Source organism: Moschus berezovskii, chromosome 25, assembly GCF_049115385.1.
Source record: "Moschus berezovskii isolate FMDL1 chromosome 25, NW_MosBer_1.0, whole genome shotgun sequence".
Lineage (NCBI taxonomy): Eukaryota > Metazoa > Chordata > Mammalia > Artiodactyla > Moschidae > Moschus > Moschus berezovskii.
In genome coordinates, this window is record NC_142484.1 from 19,574,672 (window position 1) to 19,594,961 (window position 20,290).

At 42.1% G+C, this 20,290-nt stretch overlaps 1 protein-coding gene across 3 annotated transcripts in view; it reads right to left on the reverse strand.

Moving 5' to 3' along the window:
• The window catches only part of SIRAL1 (SIR2 antiphage like 1), a 47,477-nt gene that overhangs the window by 5,960 nt on the left and 21,227 nt on the right, over positions 1–20,290 (reverse strand). For all 3 annotated transcript variants that reach the window (XM_055415911.2, XM_055415909.2, XM_055415910.2), the window contains 4 exons: positions 19,645–19,737; positions 14,195–14,447; positions 3,402–3,629; positions 656–784 (listed from right to left, as the gene is read on the reverse strand). In XM_055415911.2, coding sequence (XP_055271886.1) covers positions 656–784; positions 3,402–3,629; positions 14,195–14,447; positions 19,645–19,730 — 696 coding nt within the window. In that variant the 5' untranslated portion in view covers positions 19,731–19,737. The remainder of the gene's footprint in view (positions 1–655; positions 785–3,401; positions 3,630–14,194; positions 14,448–19,644; positions 19,738–20,290) is intronic.

Here is a 20,290-nt window from a genome sequence, read left to right on the forward strand (position 1 = left end):
CTGATAAGTGAATAAGTATGATGATTCAATACAAAGCCACCACCATTTATATAAAAACTGTTTAGAATGTATGCTCTAGTAGTAACTGGTCAGTGAAAAACTGCACAAATTAGTCTTGGCATAGAGAGGGTTACTAATACCACGTATGTGTGTCTGTGAGTGCTCAGTTGCTGTGAACCCAGCCAGGCTCCTCTGTCTATGGGATTTCCCAGGCAAGAATACTGGAGCGGGTTGCCATTTCCTACTCCAGGGGATTTTCCCTACCCAGGGATTGAACCCGTGTTTCCTGTGTTCCTTGCACTGGCAGGCAGATTCTTTACCACTGTGTCACCTGGGAAGATAATACCATACATACCAAATGACGAATAAAAATGTAAAATGTATATTCTTTGTATGTGAAGATGACGCCAGTAACAGTGCCATCTGCTGGCTGTCAATCAAGAACAAAGTAAAACCACAGGGCCTGACACCTGAAGAGATGTCTGACATTTCCCAAGATGGCACACACATCCACAAGCTAAGAAGCACAGAAAAGAACACTTGGCCTTCCAATTTTAACTGATGAAAAGAAACTGTTACCCCTGGAAGCTCAGTGGTGTGTTCAGAAGGTTCCCAGGAAAGCTTTCCCAAGAGCAGCTAGGTCAGCAGCACTTACCATGACTTCAGTATTCCTGAGCACATTCTGGTATCCAGCTGGGTGAAGGACAATGCCACTCGGGTTGGTGTAGACCCCATGGATGTGTAAGACGCTCAGCTTCCGCTTCTCCTGAGCCCACTCAAGGACCTGCACAACATAAACACAGCTTAACCAGGTGTGCAGGGCTAAGCGCCTGCTTCAAGGTCCCAATGGGCAAGACAGTCTTTTGAGGACCAGGCTTCTGACACAACTCTCCAGCTTCACGATATCACAGGGCAAGAATGTAGCCACTTGACGTGGCCTTTGTACTTCAGGCATGACTGTTAGGAATGATGGCAAGTCTGATAATTTCTCTTGCAAAGAAACAATCGAAAATCAGAATTTGTCATCATCTGCAGAAACCATAGGGGCTCTTTCCACTGGTTATACACATGACAGCCACGGATGGCCATTTCAGTACAGACGCCCAAGGCGTCAAGCCTTCTAACGACTCCCTGGTCGAGTCCCCTTTCACATTTACTCCAGGCTTGGCCATATGGCTGGCTTTAGAAAATGGGGCATGAGCAAACAGAAGAAGAAACTTGGAAAACATTGGGACAATGTGCCTTCTTTCTCTTTTGCTGCTTTTGGAACCCAGCTACCATGTGAAGAAGTCTGATGGCCTGGCCAACAGCCCGCACCAACAGACACACAAGCAAGGTTATCTCACACCACCCAGTCTGGCCACCAGAGGACCACAGTCATGTGGGTAGCCTGCAAAACCAGCAGAATGGCCCAGTGGAGCCCATTAGCCCAGCTCAGGTGGCAACTTCACATTATCATAGGCAAATAAAACGCTGTTTTAAACCACAAAGTTTTCAGGGTGATTTCTTGTGCAGCAATTGATAAGTAGTAAAAGAATCAGGTCAGTCACCTGTGAGTTACCTAAGAGGCCACCAAGGAAGAACGACCACTTAAGATGCCAATGGTAAGGACCAACCGGGTCCCATGGTTTCCGTTTTCCCAAGGGCTTGAGACAGTATAAATTTGTTTTTATAACATTCTAGAGAAATAAGGTATGGATTAGGGAAAAAAGAGGCACAGAGATTTAGAATCGTAAGTATTATTAGGCTCTAGTCTGACTAGTCACTGGCTTTAACCCTTTAACTTCAATACTGCCCCTAATGTGCACTAACTACAAAAGCAAATCTTGAGACTCCGGGATGAAAATGAGAAGGAAAATTTCAAGTTTGACAGACATCCTTATTTTTTGGCTGCACCTCGCAGCATGTGGGATCTTAGTCCCCTTACCAGGGATTGAACCTGTGCTCTCTGTGATAAAAGCGTGGGTTCTTAAACACTGGACCACCTGGGAAGTCCAGGAAATCCTTAACTTAAAAAAACAGGATGGAAGTTGTTTCGTGCCATTCATTTTTAAATTTCATTCAATCGTTCATTCATTCACAAAATATTTACTGACCACCTACTAGTACTTGCCAAGTACTTTCTTAGGCATCAGGGTAAGAAGGGCTGACATGGTCTCTGTCCAAATAGAGGTTCTCTTCCTCTAGGACAGACAACAAACCAAGATGAAAACGGAAAGTTACGACACGTACTCCATTGAAAAACTGAATCCAAAAATAAGGGTGCGTCCCTTTAAAATTAGGGGGGTCAGAGAAGACCTCTCGGAGGAAGTGATTCACAAGTGGAGTCTTAACAGATGAAGAAGGAGCAAGCCATACAAAGCACGGGGGCAGCAGGAGGAAAAGCACTCCAGCCAGACAAAACCAGTCTTCACAGTACCATTTCTCTGAATTGGATTTCCTTCTACAACCTGACTTGAAGGCCAGCAAAACCACAAGACTGGTATTACAACCACTGCTCTGGCCAGGGCAGTGCTAACGATGAGTGCCAGTGGGGGAAATCATTGGTTTGTCCCAACTCTACTTAGATGGGCTCTAAGTGGGACACAAGGCAAGTTCCCAGGAAAACAAAGTATACAAGTAAAATTACAAAAACTGCAGGGGAGGACAAATGAGACCCAGTGAAGATTTATAATCCTTTTTTCCTCCCCTTCAATCATTAAATCTCTGATATCTTTTCATGGCAATAAAAACATTTTCCCTTTCACGGCTTCAGTGTATTTCATCAATCAATTTAATGGTGCCATCTATACACTCTCCTATTGGTGCCTGATTTCCAATTGCAAGCCCTGGTGACCACTGTAATACTACAAGCCTTCTCTCATTAGATGACCTAGGTGGACATCTATAATTTCATTACTATGAGAGATGACTTAGGTATAGTATGGGCTACTATTAAAAAAAAAAAAAGTCTGCTGAGGTGTCCTTTAAATATTAACCTCATCCAGCTGTCACTTGGCCTGAAACTTGATTGTCAGACATTAGAAAGTAGTTTTTGTACATTTCCAACAGATGCCATGAAGAATCTGTCCTAACAGGGAAACTAAATCAATACCACACCCACCTGATATCATCAAGTGTCAACAATTTAGATCTTACAGTTCAAGTGGCTTCCTATAATCCTGCTTTAAAATTGGGTGGAACTGTCCAGACTCACAGAACTGAACATTTTAAAGATCTGTGCTTTTTACTGTACACTGATTTAATCTCAAAAGCAAAAATCCAACCAGGGATAAGAGTCTCCCTCTCTACCTTTCCATGAATAGAGTCCTATACAACATCCCAACCAGAAAACAGTTATTTCTGATGAGGATTCAATCTGCTGGCCTGAAGAAGAGACAAGCTAACCCTTTCCTGTTTACCTTCTTCTCATCAGTAAGGTCAAGGGATTCCAGCTGTTTGCCCTGATCTGCCGCATACAGTTCCAGGAGATTGTCAAAGTTTGTAGTTAATACCAGGGCTCCGTTTTCCATCAGGTGGAGAACTGACTGAAGTAGCTGCTTTCCAGAATCTTCCATCTTTGATTCCAAGTCATCAAATACTTCATATAAACAGTCCTTGAAAAATGTGGATCGGACATTACTAGTACGCTGGGGAGGGATATAAAAGGGAAAAGTTAGTTCTAGCCATTTTGGTAGGTCATTTGTTTTCATTAAATAACAGCAACTTTTTGACAAGTACTTTGCACTTACAGGTAAAATACTTGTCTCCCTTACAGGGTGGGTAAGATACGTGCCAAGTGCCAACACAACACTCAGTCCGTATCAAGTGACCCAGACTATTACATCATATGCAAAGAGGCATACACTCTGTAAATAGGCATATTTATGAATGAAGACAGTGGGCATGGCTAGGAGAGGTGACTTAACAGACTAGAGGAAAGCTGAGGTAGAAAACAGAGCACCAACCACCCTTTCAACAGGCATCAGGTCAGAAGACAGCACTTTCTGCTACACTTCCCGTTTCCAGGGAATAGCCACTAGACAGCTCTCACGGTGGTTCAGCATGTCTTTTTCTAACCCCAGGTGCTTTTTACAGATGCTGATAAAGGACATTCTCTGCGCCTGTGTTTCCCTGGTATAGTCAGCAACTTGTTTACAAGTCTTCCAGGAAGAATATTTATTATATGATAAAAGGTTTCCAAAAACCTTCATTTTGCAACTGGTAAAAATACTCATCAGTTCTGAACAGACTCTCTATTTCTTAACATGGTTCATTTAAATAACTGCTTTCCCAGCTTTGTTTTGAATACATGTAAAATCTCTGAGGACTAGTGAGGAAAGAGTATCAATCTCAAGTGAGAAGCTGGCTTTCTAACTTAAAAGACCAAGCAATCCCTGGGACCAAAGGAATCTGAAACAGGGAAGTAGCTATGTAATGTGCTATAGTAAATACCTGATCCATTTCTTATTCCTGCAACACCATTCCTTAGATAATACCTAAGCATAGAATCAGTTGTTAAAGGCTCCATTATTCCCCATCCAAACTCCAAGTAATTGCAGGTAGCTGCTAGATAGCAGACAGCAATAAGCCTTGTTAATCCTCAAAGCAGCCCCCTTACCTTCCTGGTTTCACCTGTATACCATCCTAATAGCACTGTGCTCCAATAAAGATCAGGTTCCACGGAACCAGGTAAACAGATTCATAAAACATACTTCAATTTGCCAAATGTACCTCCTATTTTTCAAAGTGTTTTATAAAAATTACCCATTTTTTCATTATATCTGCCCAAAAAAGGGTAAATTACTTTCACAGGAGGAAAATGGGAGCACAGAAGTGAAGCAGTATCTCTGCCTGGTGATGACACACCCGGGGTTTATGGGCTCTGCTGATCACTGTTCTGTGCTGCATCTACCCTGACCCCGTTGTCAGTGGCTCAGCCTCCTTTCCAAGGCCAACTGGGTGGTAGAGCCCACAATTTATGCAGCTAAGGACATGTGTCACATTCTTCAACTTTTGCTCATTCTCTTTATGTGTCACGTTTTCCAACTTTTGCTCATTCTCTTATATCATGGCATAAATTATTACATTACATATTAGCAGCCCATGAACAACCAACTGGGGACTCTAATACTTAATCAGAATTAATGACCTGATCAGAAATAAACTCTAGTTACTGAATTTTACTAAGTACAAGGGAAAGTAAAAGCATTAGTCGCTCAGTCATGTCTGACTCTGCGACCCCATGGTCTGTAGCCTGCTAGGCTCCTCTGTCCATGGAATTCTCCAGGCAAGAATACTGGAGTGGGTAGCCATTCCCTTCTCCAGGGGATCAAATGTGGATCTCCTGCATTGCAGGTGGGTTCTTTACTGTCTGGACCACCAGGGAAGCCCCAAGTCAACCACTAATGAATGTCATGCACTTTTCTCAATTTGTTATCAAAAATACAATGCCCCTTTAGTGTCTATCAAAATTACAATCCATTTATCCTACAATCTTGCAATCTCATTTGTGGGAATATATCCCACAGATGGAACTACAAACAAATAAAATGATGTATGCAACATTATCACTGCTCTGTTATCTGTGACAGTAAAAGACTGGAAACAAGCCAAGTATCCATATACAGGAAACCGGTATGGAAAGACCAGGATATATTGTTAGGTAAAACAAACAAGTGCAGATCAGTATGTCTGGAGTGCTACCTGTTGACGTGGGGGTGGAAGCAGTGAGGTAAGAATGAACAGAATCCTATCTGCTTGTTTTCACAGAAAGAAACACCACAACGACACTCAGGACAGTGGTGGCCCACAGAGGCAAGTCTGGGGAAAGGGGGTGGACAAGGCCGTGGACGCGAGGGAGGTGCCATAATGGATGTCAAATCTTTTTCGTCATTTTGATTTCTGCAATGTGTGTAAACAGTACCCATTACGAAAACCAAATTACGTTTAAAATTAAACAATACAGTGACTTTAAGAACTGCCTTCTTGTCTCTTACACCTTCATTTTGTACTCTGATGTGCACACACACACACACACACACACACAGTTAAACAACAAGGTAATCCAGCACCAATTTAATCATACACACAGACAGAAACACCTGGGTATACAATCAGGTAAGCATGGGCGTGGATATACTTCCTTCTCCTAAGGAAATACAAAAGGTTAAAGCCTGGAAATAGAAATCATGAGTCACATATTTTAGCTGACTATCTTTGGGTCCCACTTCTTTTGGTTATTACATTTTGCATCTCAACACAGTGAGAAAGGAAAGCAGCTTCTGGAGCAGCATCAATTCCCTCAGACTTGGCGTGATTGCTTCTCTCTTCAAACAGGTGACCCTAGAACTCAATTTCCTAACAGTGGCCTCTCTAAAGACAAAGCAATGAAAACAAATAAGGAGGTTCCGTGGTCAAAAGGAAATGCCGAACTCCCACACACATTTATGGACATTTTCTCACTCATTTAAAACAGTGGACCACATCCAAGGTTGCTTCATTTCCTCCTACCCTGTAACTCTCATCCTTCCGATCCCACACATAGTAAAAAACAACACAAAAAGGTTATTAACATTTACCGTGCATTATACTATGTACCCAGAGAAGGCAATGGCACCCCACTCCAGTATTCTTGCCTGGAAAATCCCATGGACGGAGGAGCCTGGTAGGCTGCAGTCCATGGGGTCGCGAAGAGTCGGATACGACTGAGCGACTTCACTTTCACTTTTCACTTTCATGCACTGGAGAAGGAAATGGCGACCCACTCCAGTGTTCTTGCCTGGAGAATCCCAGGGACGGGGGAGCCTGGTGGGCGGCCCTCTATGGGGTCGCACAGAGTCGGACACACAACTCAAGCGACTTAGCAGCAGCAACAGCATTCTATGTACCAGACATTTCGCATACAGAAAATGTTCTCACTTATTTTTCAAGTGGGATAAGTTACATCATTCCAGTTTCACAGGAGCAAAAATAGATTCTGAGACGTTAAACGATGTGCCCAGGGTCCCGGTGCCTTTAAATGACAGTCTTTCTGCTCCTGAAATCCAAGGTCTTTGCAATGTCATTTCCCTACTGTAAGAAACTGGCTCAGTGGATGGGCCTTTTTGCCTTGTCATATTACTATTGTTTGTTAAGATTCTTAAAAAAAAAAAAAAAAATCCAAAATCCAAAAACGGACATTTTCAAAGACACACGAAAGTAAAAAAAAAAGAGAGAGAGTATAATACACCTCCCCCATAACCATCATCCGATTTCAACAATTGACACCCATGGTCAATCCTGCTTAACCTAAACTCACCATAACCCTAGCCCCCTTCACTGAAATTTTTCCAAGAATCATATCATTCAGATACTTCAACAGCTTCCTAAAAGATAAGGACTCCTGCTGACATATGAAAAAGTCTGCAATACCACTATCACAACTTAAAAAATGCAACAATACCAATTCCTTAGTAGCAAGTACTCAGTGTTCACATTTCCCCCAAATGCGTGTGTGTGTGTTTCTTACATATTTCCTATTGGATTGGTTTTCAAGATGCAGCCCATGGATACTGTGGATCCCTAAGATTCCTTAAGAGGTCTGCAAAGTCAAAATTATTTTCATAACAATATGAAGGCGATACTTGTCTTTTAAAAGTATGTTGATATTTGCACTGATGGTACAAAAGGAACGGGCTTCCCTTGTGGCTCAACTGGTAGAGAATCCACCTGCAATGCAGGAGACCTGGGTTCGATCCCTGGGCTGTGACGATCCCCTGGAGAAGAGAAATACCCACTCCAGTATTCTGGCCTGGAGAATTCCACGGACTGTGTAGTCCATGGTGTCGCAAAGAGTCAGACACAACTGAGAGACCTTCATTTTCACAAAAGCATGAAAGGAAGAACTGCTGGTGTCTTGGTGTGATTCAGGACTCAGGGAACCCAGCTTGCCAGCTATCATAGTGTTCTTTACTACCAAAGACTTACAGTAAGAGAAGAATGCCAGTTTCACTTAAGAATGCCCTTAATAAAGCAGTAAACATTATTAATTGTATTAAATGTGGACCCTTGAGTACATGTCCTCCTAATATTCTGTGTAAAGAACAGGAAGTACACACGAAGCACTTCTGCCGAATGGAGTCTGATGTGGGTCTTGAGGCAAAACATTGGTGACTATTTAGAGTTTTAAGCTGAGCTAGCCACCTTTTGTCATCAAATCTCATTTTTACTTAAAAGAATGACTGGCAGACAAACTATGATTATTCAGATTTGAGTATTCTGACCATTTTTGCAAAAATAAATTAAGTGAGCCTGTAATTTTGAGGGGAAACAACCCAATGATTGCTGCCATTGCTGCCAAAGATAAAAACTGAGCTTTCCAGCACGAATCAGGTTTCTAGAAAATGTTTACCTACCACCATGAGCATGACAGCTTCCAAATACCTTTGTGATAGGACTGGCAGTGATTTTAAAGGATGCATTTTTTTGTATGTTATAATGAAATGGGTCAAATAATAGAGTAAGAAGATTCTTCTAAATGCAAGATGGATCAGGGAGCTTAACGCATCAGAGTAAGGGAAGTTCAGATTCTATATCGCCACTGACATGGCTATAACCTGACTTTCAGATTCCTTATGGTTATTAATCTCCAGGAAGCCATCACTTACAAAATTTTGGTGTAGTATCAACAACGAATATCTACAGTTATCCAAAAAGAGTATAAAATACTTTCCTCTTTTCCAAGTGTGTACCTGTGAGACCTCACTTTTTTCACACAGTTATACCAAACCCCACAAACACACCGAACTGACTACATAAAGCAGATGTGAGGGTCTGTTTTCTATTAGGCCAAACACTGAAGAGATTTGAAAAATGTGAAACAATACCACTCTTCTCACTAATTTATTATTCTTTTTCCATAATTTATTTTTGTTTTGAAAAAAATAATTGTTTCATAAACATGTTATTTATGTTAGCATATAACAGGTTTATTATTATTTTTAAGAGAATTTACTATTTTTTCAATTTCTCAGTTTTAATTTCTAATAGTGAATATGAAAGAGATATAACTCACAGAAACAAAAGCTGTTTGAGAGTCTCAATGATTTTTAGGAGTATAACAGGGTCTTGCGACCAAAAAGTTTGATAATTGCTGTTCTGTAGGAACTAACAATTACACTTTAAGGTGAGTAATAAATCTTCATCCAGAGATAATCAGTGAGTCCAGGCTGTTACTTGGTTAGTATATACTGACACTGACTCTAAGCTCTCTCATCACTTTCAATCGTAACTAAGCCAACTAACAAGGTCAGCTTCCTCCTCTCTGGAGACCGTTCCAGCAGACAAGCCCCCGCCGCCGAGTCTTCCTGGACTAACACATAACACAGCAGCCTCTGTCCTCATGGGCTCTCTCTTTTCCGCCTGGAAAGACAACATTTTTGTGGTTACCTATTTCCTTTGTACTGGGAGTACAGCTGCTTTACAACCTTGTGTTAGTTTCTGCTGTACAGTAAAGTCAGTCAGTTGTATGTACACACATATCCCTTCTTTTTTTGGATTTCCTTCCCATGTAGCGCTTTCCAGGTGGCTCAGACAGTCAAGAATCTGCCTGCGATGCAAGAGACCCAGGCTCCATCTCTGGGTTGGGACAATCCTCTGGAGGAGGAAATGGCAATCCACTCCAGTATTCTTGCCTGGAGAATCCCATGGACAGAGGAGCCTGGCGGGCTACAGACTGTGGGGTCGCAAAGAGTCAGACACAACTGAGCGACCAACACTTCACTTAGGTCACCACACAGCACTGAGTAGGGTCTCTCAAATACACAGTAGGTCCTCACCGACAACATTTTTACTGACTGGCTGACACACTTCTTTAATACTTTTCCCTTATATTTTGGGGCTATATAATTTTTAATTACTGTTTTATATGATAAGTTCATATTCTGCTGAACATTAAAACATTATGTATGCTTTCTTCTCTCTCAAGTGCACTTGTCAGGTGTTAACACAGTCCCTCTCACTTTCATTGAATAGTATTCAAACCATAGTTTTCTCATTTTACCTCTAACGGCTCTATGGAGATACAGTTCACATGACATGAAATTCGCTTATTTGAAGTGCACAGCTGAGTGGTTGTCTGTAGACCCACAAACATGTGCAACTGTCACCACAGTCTTTTTTTTTTGGCCATATATCATGTGGCTTGTGGGATTCTCAGTTCCCCAATCAGGACTGAACCCAGCTGCAGCAGTGAAAGCCCAAAATCCTAATCACCAGGCCACCAGGAAACTCCCTGCCATGGTCAATTTTAGAAAATCTTCACCACCTCAAGAAGAAAGCCTGTCCTGGAACTCTCACCTCCTGCCCACCAACCCCTGCTACTGCGAAACCACCAGTCCTAAACCACTACTAAGCTGCTTTCTGCTCTTACAGATTTCCCTAGTCTGGACACTTCATATGATTGGAATCTCCTAATACGTGGTCTTCTGTGACTGCCTTCCACTCAGCATAATATTTTAAAGGTTCATTCACATTGCACCATGTATCGGTAATATGATTCCTTTTACTAGCAAGTAATGCTTTTGAACTGTGGTGTTGGAGAAGACTCTTGAGAGTCCCTTGTACCACAAGGAGATCCAACCAGTCCATTCTAAGGGAGATCGATCCTGGGTGTTCATTGGAAGGACTGATGCTAAAGCTGAAACTGCAATACTTTGGCCACCTCATGCGACGAGTTGACTCACTGGAAAAGACTCTGATGCTGGGAAAGGTTGGGGGAGGGAGGAGAAGGGAATGACCGAGAACGAGATGGCTGGATGGCATCACCGACTCTGTGGACATGAGTTTGAGTGAACTCCGGGAGTTGGTGGTGGACAGGGAGGCCTGGCGTGTTGTGATTCATGGGGTCGCGGAGAGTCGGACACGACTGAGCGACTGAACTGAACTGAATATTCCACTGTGTGAATGTCACATTTTGTTTATTTGACAGCTGATGGACAGCTGCAGTATTTTCACCTTTTGTCCATTATGAATAATGCTATAAACATTTGTTTATGAGTTTTCTGTATGGACAGATGCTTTCATTTCTCTTGGGTGTGTAGATATGCAGTGTATGCAAATGGAGGGAGGAGAAGGGGATGACCGAGAACGAGATGGCTGGATGGCATCACCGACTCTGTGGACATGAGTTTGAGTGAACTCTGGGAGTTGGTGATGGACAGGGAGGCCTGGCGTGCTGTTGATTCATGGGGTCGCGGAGAGTCGGACGACTGAGCAACTGAACTGAACTGAACTGAATATTCATCACTGCGTGAATGTCACATTTTGTTTATTTGACAGCTGATGGACAGCTGCAGTATTTTCACCTTTTGTCCATTATGAATAATGCTATAAACATTTGTTTATGAGTTTTCTGTATGAACAGATGCTTTCATTTCTCTTGGGTGTGTAGATATGTGGTGTATGCAAATGGAACCACTGGGTCACATGACAACTCTGTGTTTATTTGAGAAATGGCCAGTTTCCCACCTTGTCTGTACAGCGGCACAATCCCATCAATGAGGGCTCCAATTTCTCCACAGCCTCGCCAACACTTACTATCCGACTCTGATTCTAGCTATGCCAGCATGAAGAGGTACCTGACACGGTTTTTTTTTTGGCTGCACTGGGTCTCCATTGAGGCACACGGGGGCTTCTCTAGTTGGCATGTGAGGGCTTAGCTGCTCCATGGCACATGGGATCTTAGTACCCTGACCAGGGATTGAACCCACGTCCCCTGCATTGGAAGGTGGATTCTTAACCACTGGACCATGTAACGGAAGCCCCTGACAAGGTTTTTGATCTGTGTTTTTCCAGTGACTAAGGATGTCAAGCATCTTTTCATGTACTTATTGGCTATTTGTATATCTTCCTTGAAGAAATGCCTATTCAAATCCTTTTCCATTTAAAAACTGATTTTAAATGCCAGAGAGGGTGTGGAGAAAAGGGAACCTTCCTACACTGTTGGTGGAAATTTAAACTGGTACAGCCACTATGGAAAACAGTATGGAGGTTCCTTAAATAGTGTTACCATGTGATCCAGCAATCCGACTCCTGGGTATAAATCTGGAGAAAACCCTAATTCAAAAATTTACACGCACCTCTACGTTCACAGCAGCACAATTTACAATAGCCAAGACATGGAAGCCACCTAAATGTCCACTGGCAGATGAATGGGCAAAGAAGATATAATACATACACACAATGGAATACTATCCAGCCATTAAAAAGGAACGAAATAATGTCATCTGCAGCACCATGGATGCAGAGATTATCATACTGAGTAAGTCAGACTTACTCAGACAAATATAACACAATGAAGACAAATATCATATAGGAGAAAGACAAACATCATATAGGAGAAAGACAAATATATGACAACACAGATGCAGTCTAAAAAATTATACAGGTGAACTTACTTATAAAACAGAAACAGGCTCACAGACATAGAAAACAAACTTACCATTATGGGAGTTTGGCATCACCAGGTACAAGTTACTACATATAAGACAGATAAACAAGGTCCTACTGTACAGTAGAGGGAACTATATTCAATATTCTTATAATAAACTATAATGGAAAAGAATATGAAAAAGAATATATGAACTACTGAATCATTTTGTTATACACCAGAAACCGTATAGAACACTGTAAATAAACTGTATTTAAAACAATTTGTTAAAAATCGGATTATTTGCATTATTAAGTTCTCTCTATATTCTGGATGCCACATTGTTACCAGACACACGAATTGTTTACATCGTCTCCCATTCTGGGCACTGTCTTCTCACTTTCCAGATAATGCTTGGTGAGCCTAATAGCTTCTATAACTTTGATGAAGTGCAGTCTATCTACTTTTCCTTTTCTTAGGCTTCTGGTGTCACAGTTAAAAACCTACTGCCAGATCCAAGGTCATGAAGCTTTAAAACTATGTTTTTGTCTAAAAGTTTTATATCTTTTAGCTCTTAACATTTATATCTTTAATCCACTGAGTTAATTTTTGTATATGGTATGAGGTAGAGGTAGCAGGAACTCTTAAAAGTCTATTGATTTTTTACATTTTTCGAGGTTAGTAACATTTTATCCCAATTAAAGACAATGAAATGAAAAGAGGAAGTAACAGGCCCTAAGTTTCTGAATGAGTCAGGAACTAGGAGGGAATTACTTTTAAACGCCTTTCAGGCTAACACCTGATGACACTTCTTTTCTACAGGCCCCAGGGCGTAGGGGCAAAAAGCAATGGTGATAACTGACCTTTAAAGGAGTTAAGAGTTATATTTTTTCCCAAGGTGCACTTAATTTGCTGCTGCTGCTGCTAAGTCGCTTCAGTCGTGTCCGACTCTGTGCGACCCCACAGACAGCAGCCCACCAGGCTCCCCCGTCCCTGGGATTCTCCAGGCAAGAACACTGGAGTGGGTTGCCATTTCCTCCTCCAATGAGTGAAAGTGAAAAGTGAAAGTGAGGTTGCTTAGTCGTATCCAACTAAGTGACCCCATGGACTGCAGCCCACCAGGCTCCTCCGTCCAGGGGATTTTCTAGGCAAGAGTACTGGAGTGGCTTGCCATTGCCTTCTCCGGCACTTAATTTACTAAGCTTTAAAACATGCTTTGGCTACTCTATTATATCCAAATATATCTTAAGTGAATCCCGATTCTTAAACATTTTTAAAACAAAGCAAGACAAGAAGGCCCTTATATCATTCAGGAACTGATTTCCAGCTCAGTTTGACAAAACATGACTCTCTCAATCTCTCTCTCTATATATATACATATGAATGAATGACTGCCTTTAAAAGAAACATGAAAAACTGGCATGGCTTCATCCACAAAATAACTATCTCTAATCTTTCTGAGGTTCTCTAAAAGACATGGATGCCAGGGAACACAGCTTTTATAGTCTTGAGTATACTACTCACGACTTACTATAGAAAAAGTAAATTTAAAACAGCAATGATGGGACAGTGGCCTCACTGTGTATATATAAAGGCTTCAACAACAACATTATCATCATTACCACTCCCATCCCCACACTGAAATGGGGTCAAGGTAACCACCCTAATCAGGTCCGTGGACAGACATTTTGGAGAAGAGCCAAATGTTACACAAATCTACAAACCAGAAACGAACATCCTTATTGCATTTAGCACGCATATCCTGTTTTAGGGAAGATCAAATACCAAGGCATACAGAGTACTCACGGGAGATAGTTTCTGGATGAGGTCATGGGCAACGTGGACGAGGTTCTTGTCTTCATGGAGACACTTCTGAAATTTTTTGCTCTCCTCATCTTCTAGAAGATCAAAATCTATGGCCGCATCCAGTAAGGCCTGAATCAACCCCTTCCAGGATTTCAGGGCTGGGACCTGGGGTGCAACCGCAGCACTGATGCCTGTTCCAATCACCAGCACGAGCTCCCGAGGCTTCTTAGTTTTCAGGCTTGGGAGCAGCTTCCTGAAAGGGTCAAACAAATGAGACGACTGGGAACACCCAACAGACACGAGGCACAGAGCAAGGCCATCTTAAGCCACGGTTTTCAGCTCCACTCTTGCAGTCGCAAAGACGACAAGCACAGGTCTAACGCCTTTACAAAGTCGAGTGAGCAGAAAGACCAGAGTACCATGCCAGTGTTTGCTGAAAAACAGAGTAAAAAGCCTACTGTGGGACTCCTAAAGAGACTGATGAGATCAATCTTCTCTTTTGTAATCCTCACAACCTAAGAAAACCCACTAACATTAGGAAAAGGTCTGATTATCACAGCTCAGATGAGTTCTGATAACTATATTTTAAATCAACATACATTTCAAAAAGACATGTTTGATTTGGACTCCAGAGAGAAAAGAACCCTCTCCAACACGAAATTCCTACCATTGAGAAATGTAAAACAGGAGACAAAAGAAAAGCAATACAAATTTAAGCCCCAAATTTGAGAACATTAAGATGAAAATGGGCATGACTAACGTGGAGCAGGAGATAGTCAAATATGGGAACAAATTTGCCTTTGGTTTTGTTCTAGACATCCTCAGGCAAAAAATGAAATAGTGGCCAACAGAATTCTGAAAACACAAGAGCCTTACAGACCTAAATAAAGAAATAACTATTCAACGGACATGATGCAAGGTGGAAAACATTCCTTACTTCCTGTGATAAGCACTGCGTTTAATCCTGACTTCTGTGTGAGACAGCAAGGGTGCAAGTTTTTGTGTTTTGTTTCTTCATGCCCCTTCATCCTGAAACTGTATTATTAATAAAACCTGCTTGAAATATGTTTATGCACTTCAGTTTTTGCTTATGGCATATGTTTTCTTAAGAAATTGCCCTTCTCAGCCTTTTGTCCAAATAATGAAATGAACAGAAAAAGGATCTGTATGCTGGCATTAACGCAAGAAAGGAGCAGGGCTTTTAGCCTTGAGAAACCTGGTTTTCTACCTTTAGAACTGCCTTCCCTACTCCCAACTTGATGAAAAACTCATCAAGCACCACACACAATGGAGTCCTTGACTGCAAAAGCTTTGTCTGTTGGGGAAGACTGATAATAGAGGTTAGAAGCAAACAATGAAAAGTGCACTTCAGTTCAAGGGGATCAAGGAAGTGAAGCAGACACAAACATATACTTAAGAAAATTTCTAGAAGGATTTATAAGAATTGCACATAGTAGTTAAGTTGGGATTGGGGAGAACAAGGACTTTTGCTTTGAACTTGAATGTGCTGTACTATTTGAATTCTTTACCTCAGACACTACAGATTTGAGGTATGATTTTTCCAAATTTAAGATTCCCGGTTACAAAGGGAAAATGTAACAGTTGTTTCATTTTCAGCTCTTCCTAAAACACTAAATAACAGTAATTTTTAAAGAAGGCACACATTCATAAAAAGTCAAATAGGAAAAGATAACAGAAATAAGAAAAGTAGACAAACTAGGTCAACAGAGCTTAGAAGCTGTCAAGAGCCGAGTCCCTGGGTAGAAGCTTGGGGATGTTCAGGTACAACAGAAGGCAGAGGGTCAATTCACTGCAAGGCTGTGTCAGATGCGGTTAGAACACTAGGAAGGGAGGCCTATCTTCTAGGGAAGTCTGACCAGAGGCATCTGTATCTGAGAACACAGAGCCCAGTTTGATGAGGTGACCATATAAATTCTGTACAAGAAATATGAGACTTTTCCTTGCCCTCCCCTCCTAAAAGAAGACTCCCAGGCATGGGAAGTCAACCTCAGATCTGCACCCCAACCCCACTGGGTCAGGAGATAGGAGCCCCCTTTGGGGAAAAATGACCCACATGAGAGAAAAGACGCACAGAGGCCTGCCAGCGACCAAGCCCCTCACCACAGAGTCTCCAATTGGCTTTTTAGTGTTCTCTCTTAAACAGGAGCAGAAAAATAAGGGTCACCTTACCTTGAACAAACTCCCAGCATGAGAGTTACATCCAAGCAAGTCAGCAGATAGAGAGGAACTTGGGGAAAACAAGGGCCAGCACAGGAGAGAGAAGAAAAACTGAGAAGGAAACAGGGACTGTCTCTCAACGGTTTTTAAAAAATGGCACCTGTGAGACTGAGCAGGCTGCTACAAAGAAGCAGAAAACTAGGCAAACAAAAAGATTTCTCAGAAATTAAAAACATAACAGAAATAAAAATTCATAAGGTGGGAGATACAACTGAGAAAATCTTTGAGAAAGTAGACTGATAAAAACAAAAATGACAGAAACTGTAAGGGAATTAGAGCCTTATCCAGAAGGTCCGGCGCCTAAATAGCCAGAGTTCTATCAAGACAGAAAACAGAAAAGAACTGTAAAGGAAATTATCAAATAAGTAACACAGGAAAATGTCTCCAGTGTGAAATCACCAGTAGTCTGTTTAAAAGAGCATCGTGACACTCAGACTCATATGAAGATACAGTGCTGTGAAATTTCAGACTACTGAGAAAAAAGTAACCATCCTTATGAGCGTCTAATGAGAAAAGAAAAAGAGGTCATAGGTTACAAAGGACTGGGAATTAGATCAGAGTGGCTGTTTTGGCAGGAACACTTAGATGTTAGCAGAGGATGGACAACGATCTCACAACTCTAAGGAAAATGATTTTGTACCTAAAGTTTTCAACTCAGCCAAATCATCAAATCAATGTTAAGAGTACATTCAGACATTGTCAAATGTGTCCCCAAACTTTTTTCCTCTGAAGTCTTACTAAAGAGACTGATGAGACATTTTTCAGCAAAATGAAGGCGTACACTGAAAAGGACAATCCAGGAAACAGAGGATCCAACACAGGAGAGATCTGAAAGGAATGCTCAGGGAGACAGGAAAGGAAATAGCAGAGAGCTGCCAGGTGCAGGCCAGGAATGCAGCTGTCAGAGCGAAGAGTCCACAGAGCCGTTTGAAGCTAGTATGTCCCTGGCGCAGTCCAGTGGGTTAGGAGGTTTACTCTTCTGTCACAGTCTGAGTTTAAATTAACAGGCTCAAAGAAAGCACAGCAAGCCAAAAAAAATGGACACTCTTAATAAACAGGAGGAAAAAAACGGACAAGAAACGTAATCATCACATGTTAGGCTCAGCTATGAACACTATTTATACAGTCATACAATGTAAATATCAAACTGAAAACTGTAAAACATATGAGGAGGTTGTGGGGAGAGGCTTTGGTGTGGGTGTGTGGGTGTGTTGTGGGGACAGGCTTTGGGGGGTGTGTGTGTGTTGTGGGGACAGGCTTTGGGGTGTGTGTGTGTGTGTGTGTTGTGGGGACAGGCTTTGGGGTGTGTGTGTATGTGTTGTGGGCACAGGCTTTGGGGGTGTGTGTGTGTGTATGTGTTGTGGGGACAGGCTTTGGGTGTGTGTGTGTGTGTGTTGTGGGGACAGGCTTTGGGGTGTGTGTGTATGTGTTGTGGGCACAGGCTTTGGGGGTGTGTGTGTGTGTATGTGTTGTGGGGACAGGCTTTGGATGTGTGTGTGTGTGTGTTGTGGGGACAGGCTTTGGGGTGTGTGTGTATGTGTTGTGGGCACAGGCTTTGGGGGTGTGTGTGTGTGTATGTGTTGTGGGGACAGGCTTTGGGTGTGTGTGTGTGTGTGTGTTGTGGGGACAGGCTTTGGGGGTGTGTGTGTGTGTGTGTGTATGTGTTGTGGGGACAGGCTTTGGGGGGGTGGTGTGTGTGTGTGTGTTGGGAGCTATGAGGGGAGGATTCATGACAGCAAACCTAATCCTTATCTTCCATAATTTGAAATAGATGTGTGTGTGTGTGTATTGGGAGCTATGAGGGGAGGATTCATGACAGCAAACCTAATCCTTATCTTCCATAATTTGAAATAGGTGTGTGTGTGTGTGTGTGTGTGATTTGAAATAGGGGTGTGTGTGTGTGTGTGTGTGTGTGTGTGTGTGTGTGATTTGAAATAGGTGTGTGTGTGTGTGTGATTTGAAATAGGTGTGTGTGTGTGTGTGATTTGAAATAGGGGTGTGTGTGTGTGTGTGTGATTTGAAATAGGGGTGTGTGTGTGTGTGTGTGTGTGTGTGTGTGTGTGTGTGTGTGTGTGTGTGTGCCTAATCCTTATCTTCCATAATTTGAAATAGGTGTGTGTGTGTGTGTGTGATTTGAAATAGGTGTGTGTGTGTGTGTGTGTGTGTTGGGAGCTATGAGGGGAGGATTCATGACAGCAAACCTAATCCTTGTGTGTGTGTGTGTGTGTGTGTGTGTGTGTGTGTGTGTGTGTGTGTGTTGGGAGCTATGAGGGGAGGATTCATGACAGCAAACCTAATCCGTGTGTGTGTGTGTGTGTGTGTGTGTGTGTGTGTGTGTGTTGGGAGCTATGAGGGGAGGATTCATGACAGCAAACCTAATCCGTGTGTGTGTGTGTGTGTGTGTGTGTGTGTGTGTGTGTGTGTGTTGGGAGCTATGAGGGGAGGATTCATGACAGCAAACCTAATCCGTGTGTGTGTGTGTGTGTGTGTGTGTGTGTGTGTGTGTGTGTGTGTGTGTGTGTGTGTGTGTTGGGAGCTATGAGGGGAGGATTCATGACAGCAAACCTAATCCTTATCTTCCATAATTTGAAATAGGTGTGTGTGTGTGTGTCTGTGTGTGTGTGTGTGTGTCTGTGTGTGTGTTGGGAGCTATGAGGGGAGGATTCATGACAGCAAACCTAATCCTTATCTTCCATAATTTGAAATAGATAAAACCAAAAACAAAAAACATGACTCTCAAGTGTGTGTGTGTCTGTGTGTCTGTGTGTGTGTGTGTGTGTCTGTGTGTGTGTTGGGAGCTATGAGGGGAGGATTCATGACAGCAAACCTAATCCTTATCTTCCATAATTTGAAATAGATAAAACCAAAAACAAAAAACCAGCAGTAAACACAGAGTATTACATTTCTGGAGCTAAACATTAGAAGAAACAGACAAAGCTGAAAGTGATTAGCTCCAAGGAGGGCTGAGGCACTACAAGCCTTGAAGAACTGACTTAAAATCATATATATTTCTGACCTTGATAAAAATAAAAATTAAATGCAAAATAAAAACAGTCTGACTTTTATATGAAGGCCAGTATTTTCTTTTTTTCTTTTTGAAGGCCAGTATTAATTAGTGGAGCCAACTGGGATGTAGGGAAAGTTCACTATTTTTCATCAGCTACCACCAATGGTGATTTGCTCTGCTCCTCAGACTCCTTTCCCTTGTTTACCTGGGCTTCTTGGTGGGGGGTGCGCCATCACTGAAGAATCCCAAAATCTTGTCTATATCCGAGGCCTGGCTCCCTGTGGAAGCCATCCAGTTTCTAAAACAGATTAAACACCATGGATCACAATTAGATGTCTAAAGTACACTATTCAAAAAAGCACATGCATTACATAGTTTTTAATAAGCTGTACATCCTGAAAGTGACTTAGAGGTACAACTGGCTTAACAGAAACTCATTAATCAATGAGTGTCCCAAACTTACGGGATTAAATTCATCCAAAAGAAAGTGACCTTGAAATTAGGGTTTTGAAGCTCTATACTGTTAATGACATATACAGCAAAATATATGTTCTGAAGGCTCCCCCACCCCGCTCCAAAAACAAACAGAACAGAACCAAACCATCACCAACTCATGTCAATCGACCATCACTTTGTGGAGCCTAAGAAATACCTGCTATTCTACCTTGAGACAGGTCTGGGGAAGACTTACGGGAAAACCCATGGGTGACTGTGCTACACACCCCCAATTATTAATATCTTTTACTATCACCTAAAGAAATCACTGGATCAAGAATAGGATAATCAATACTAATTTGCTGACTGCTGGACATTCCTTGTCTCTGAACAACTGCTTCCTCAGGGCGGGGGAA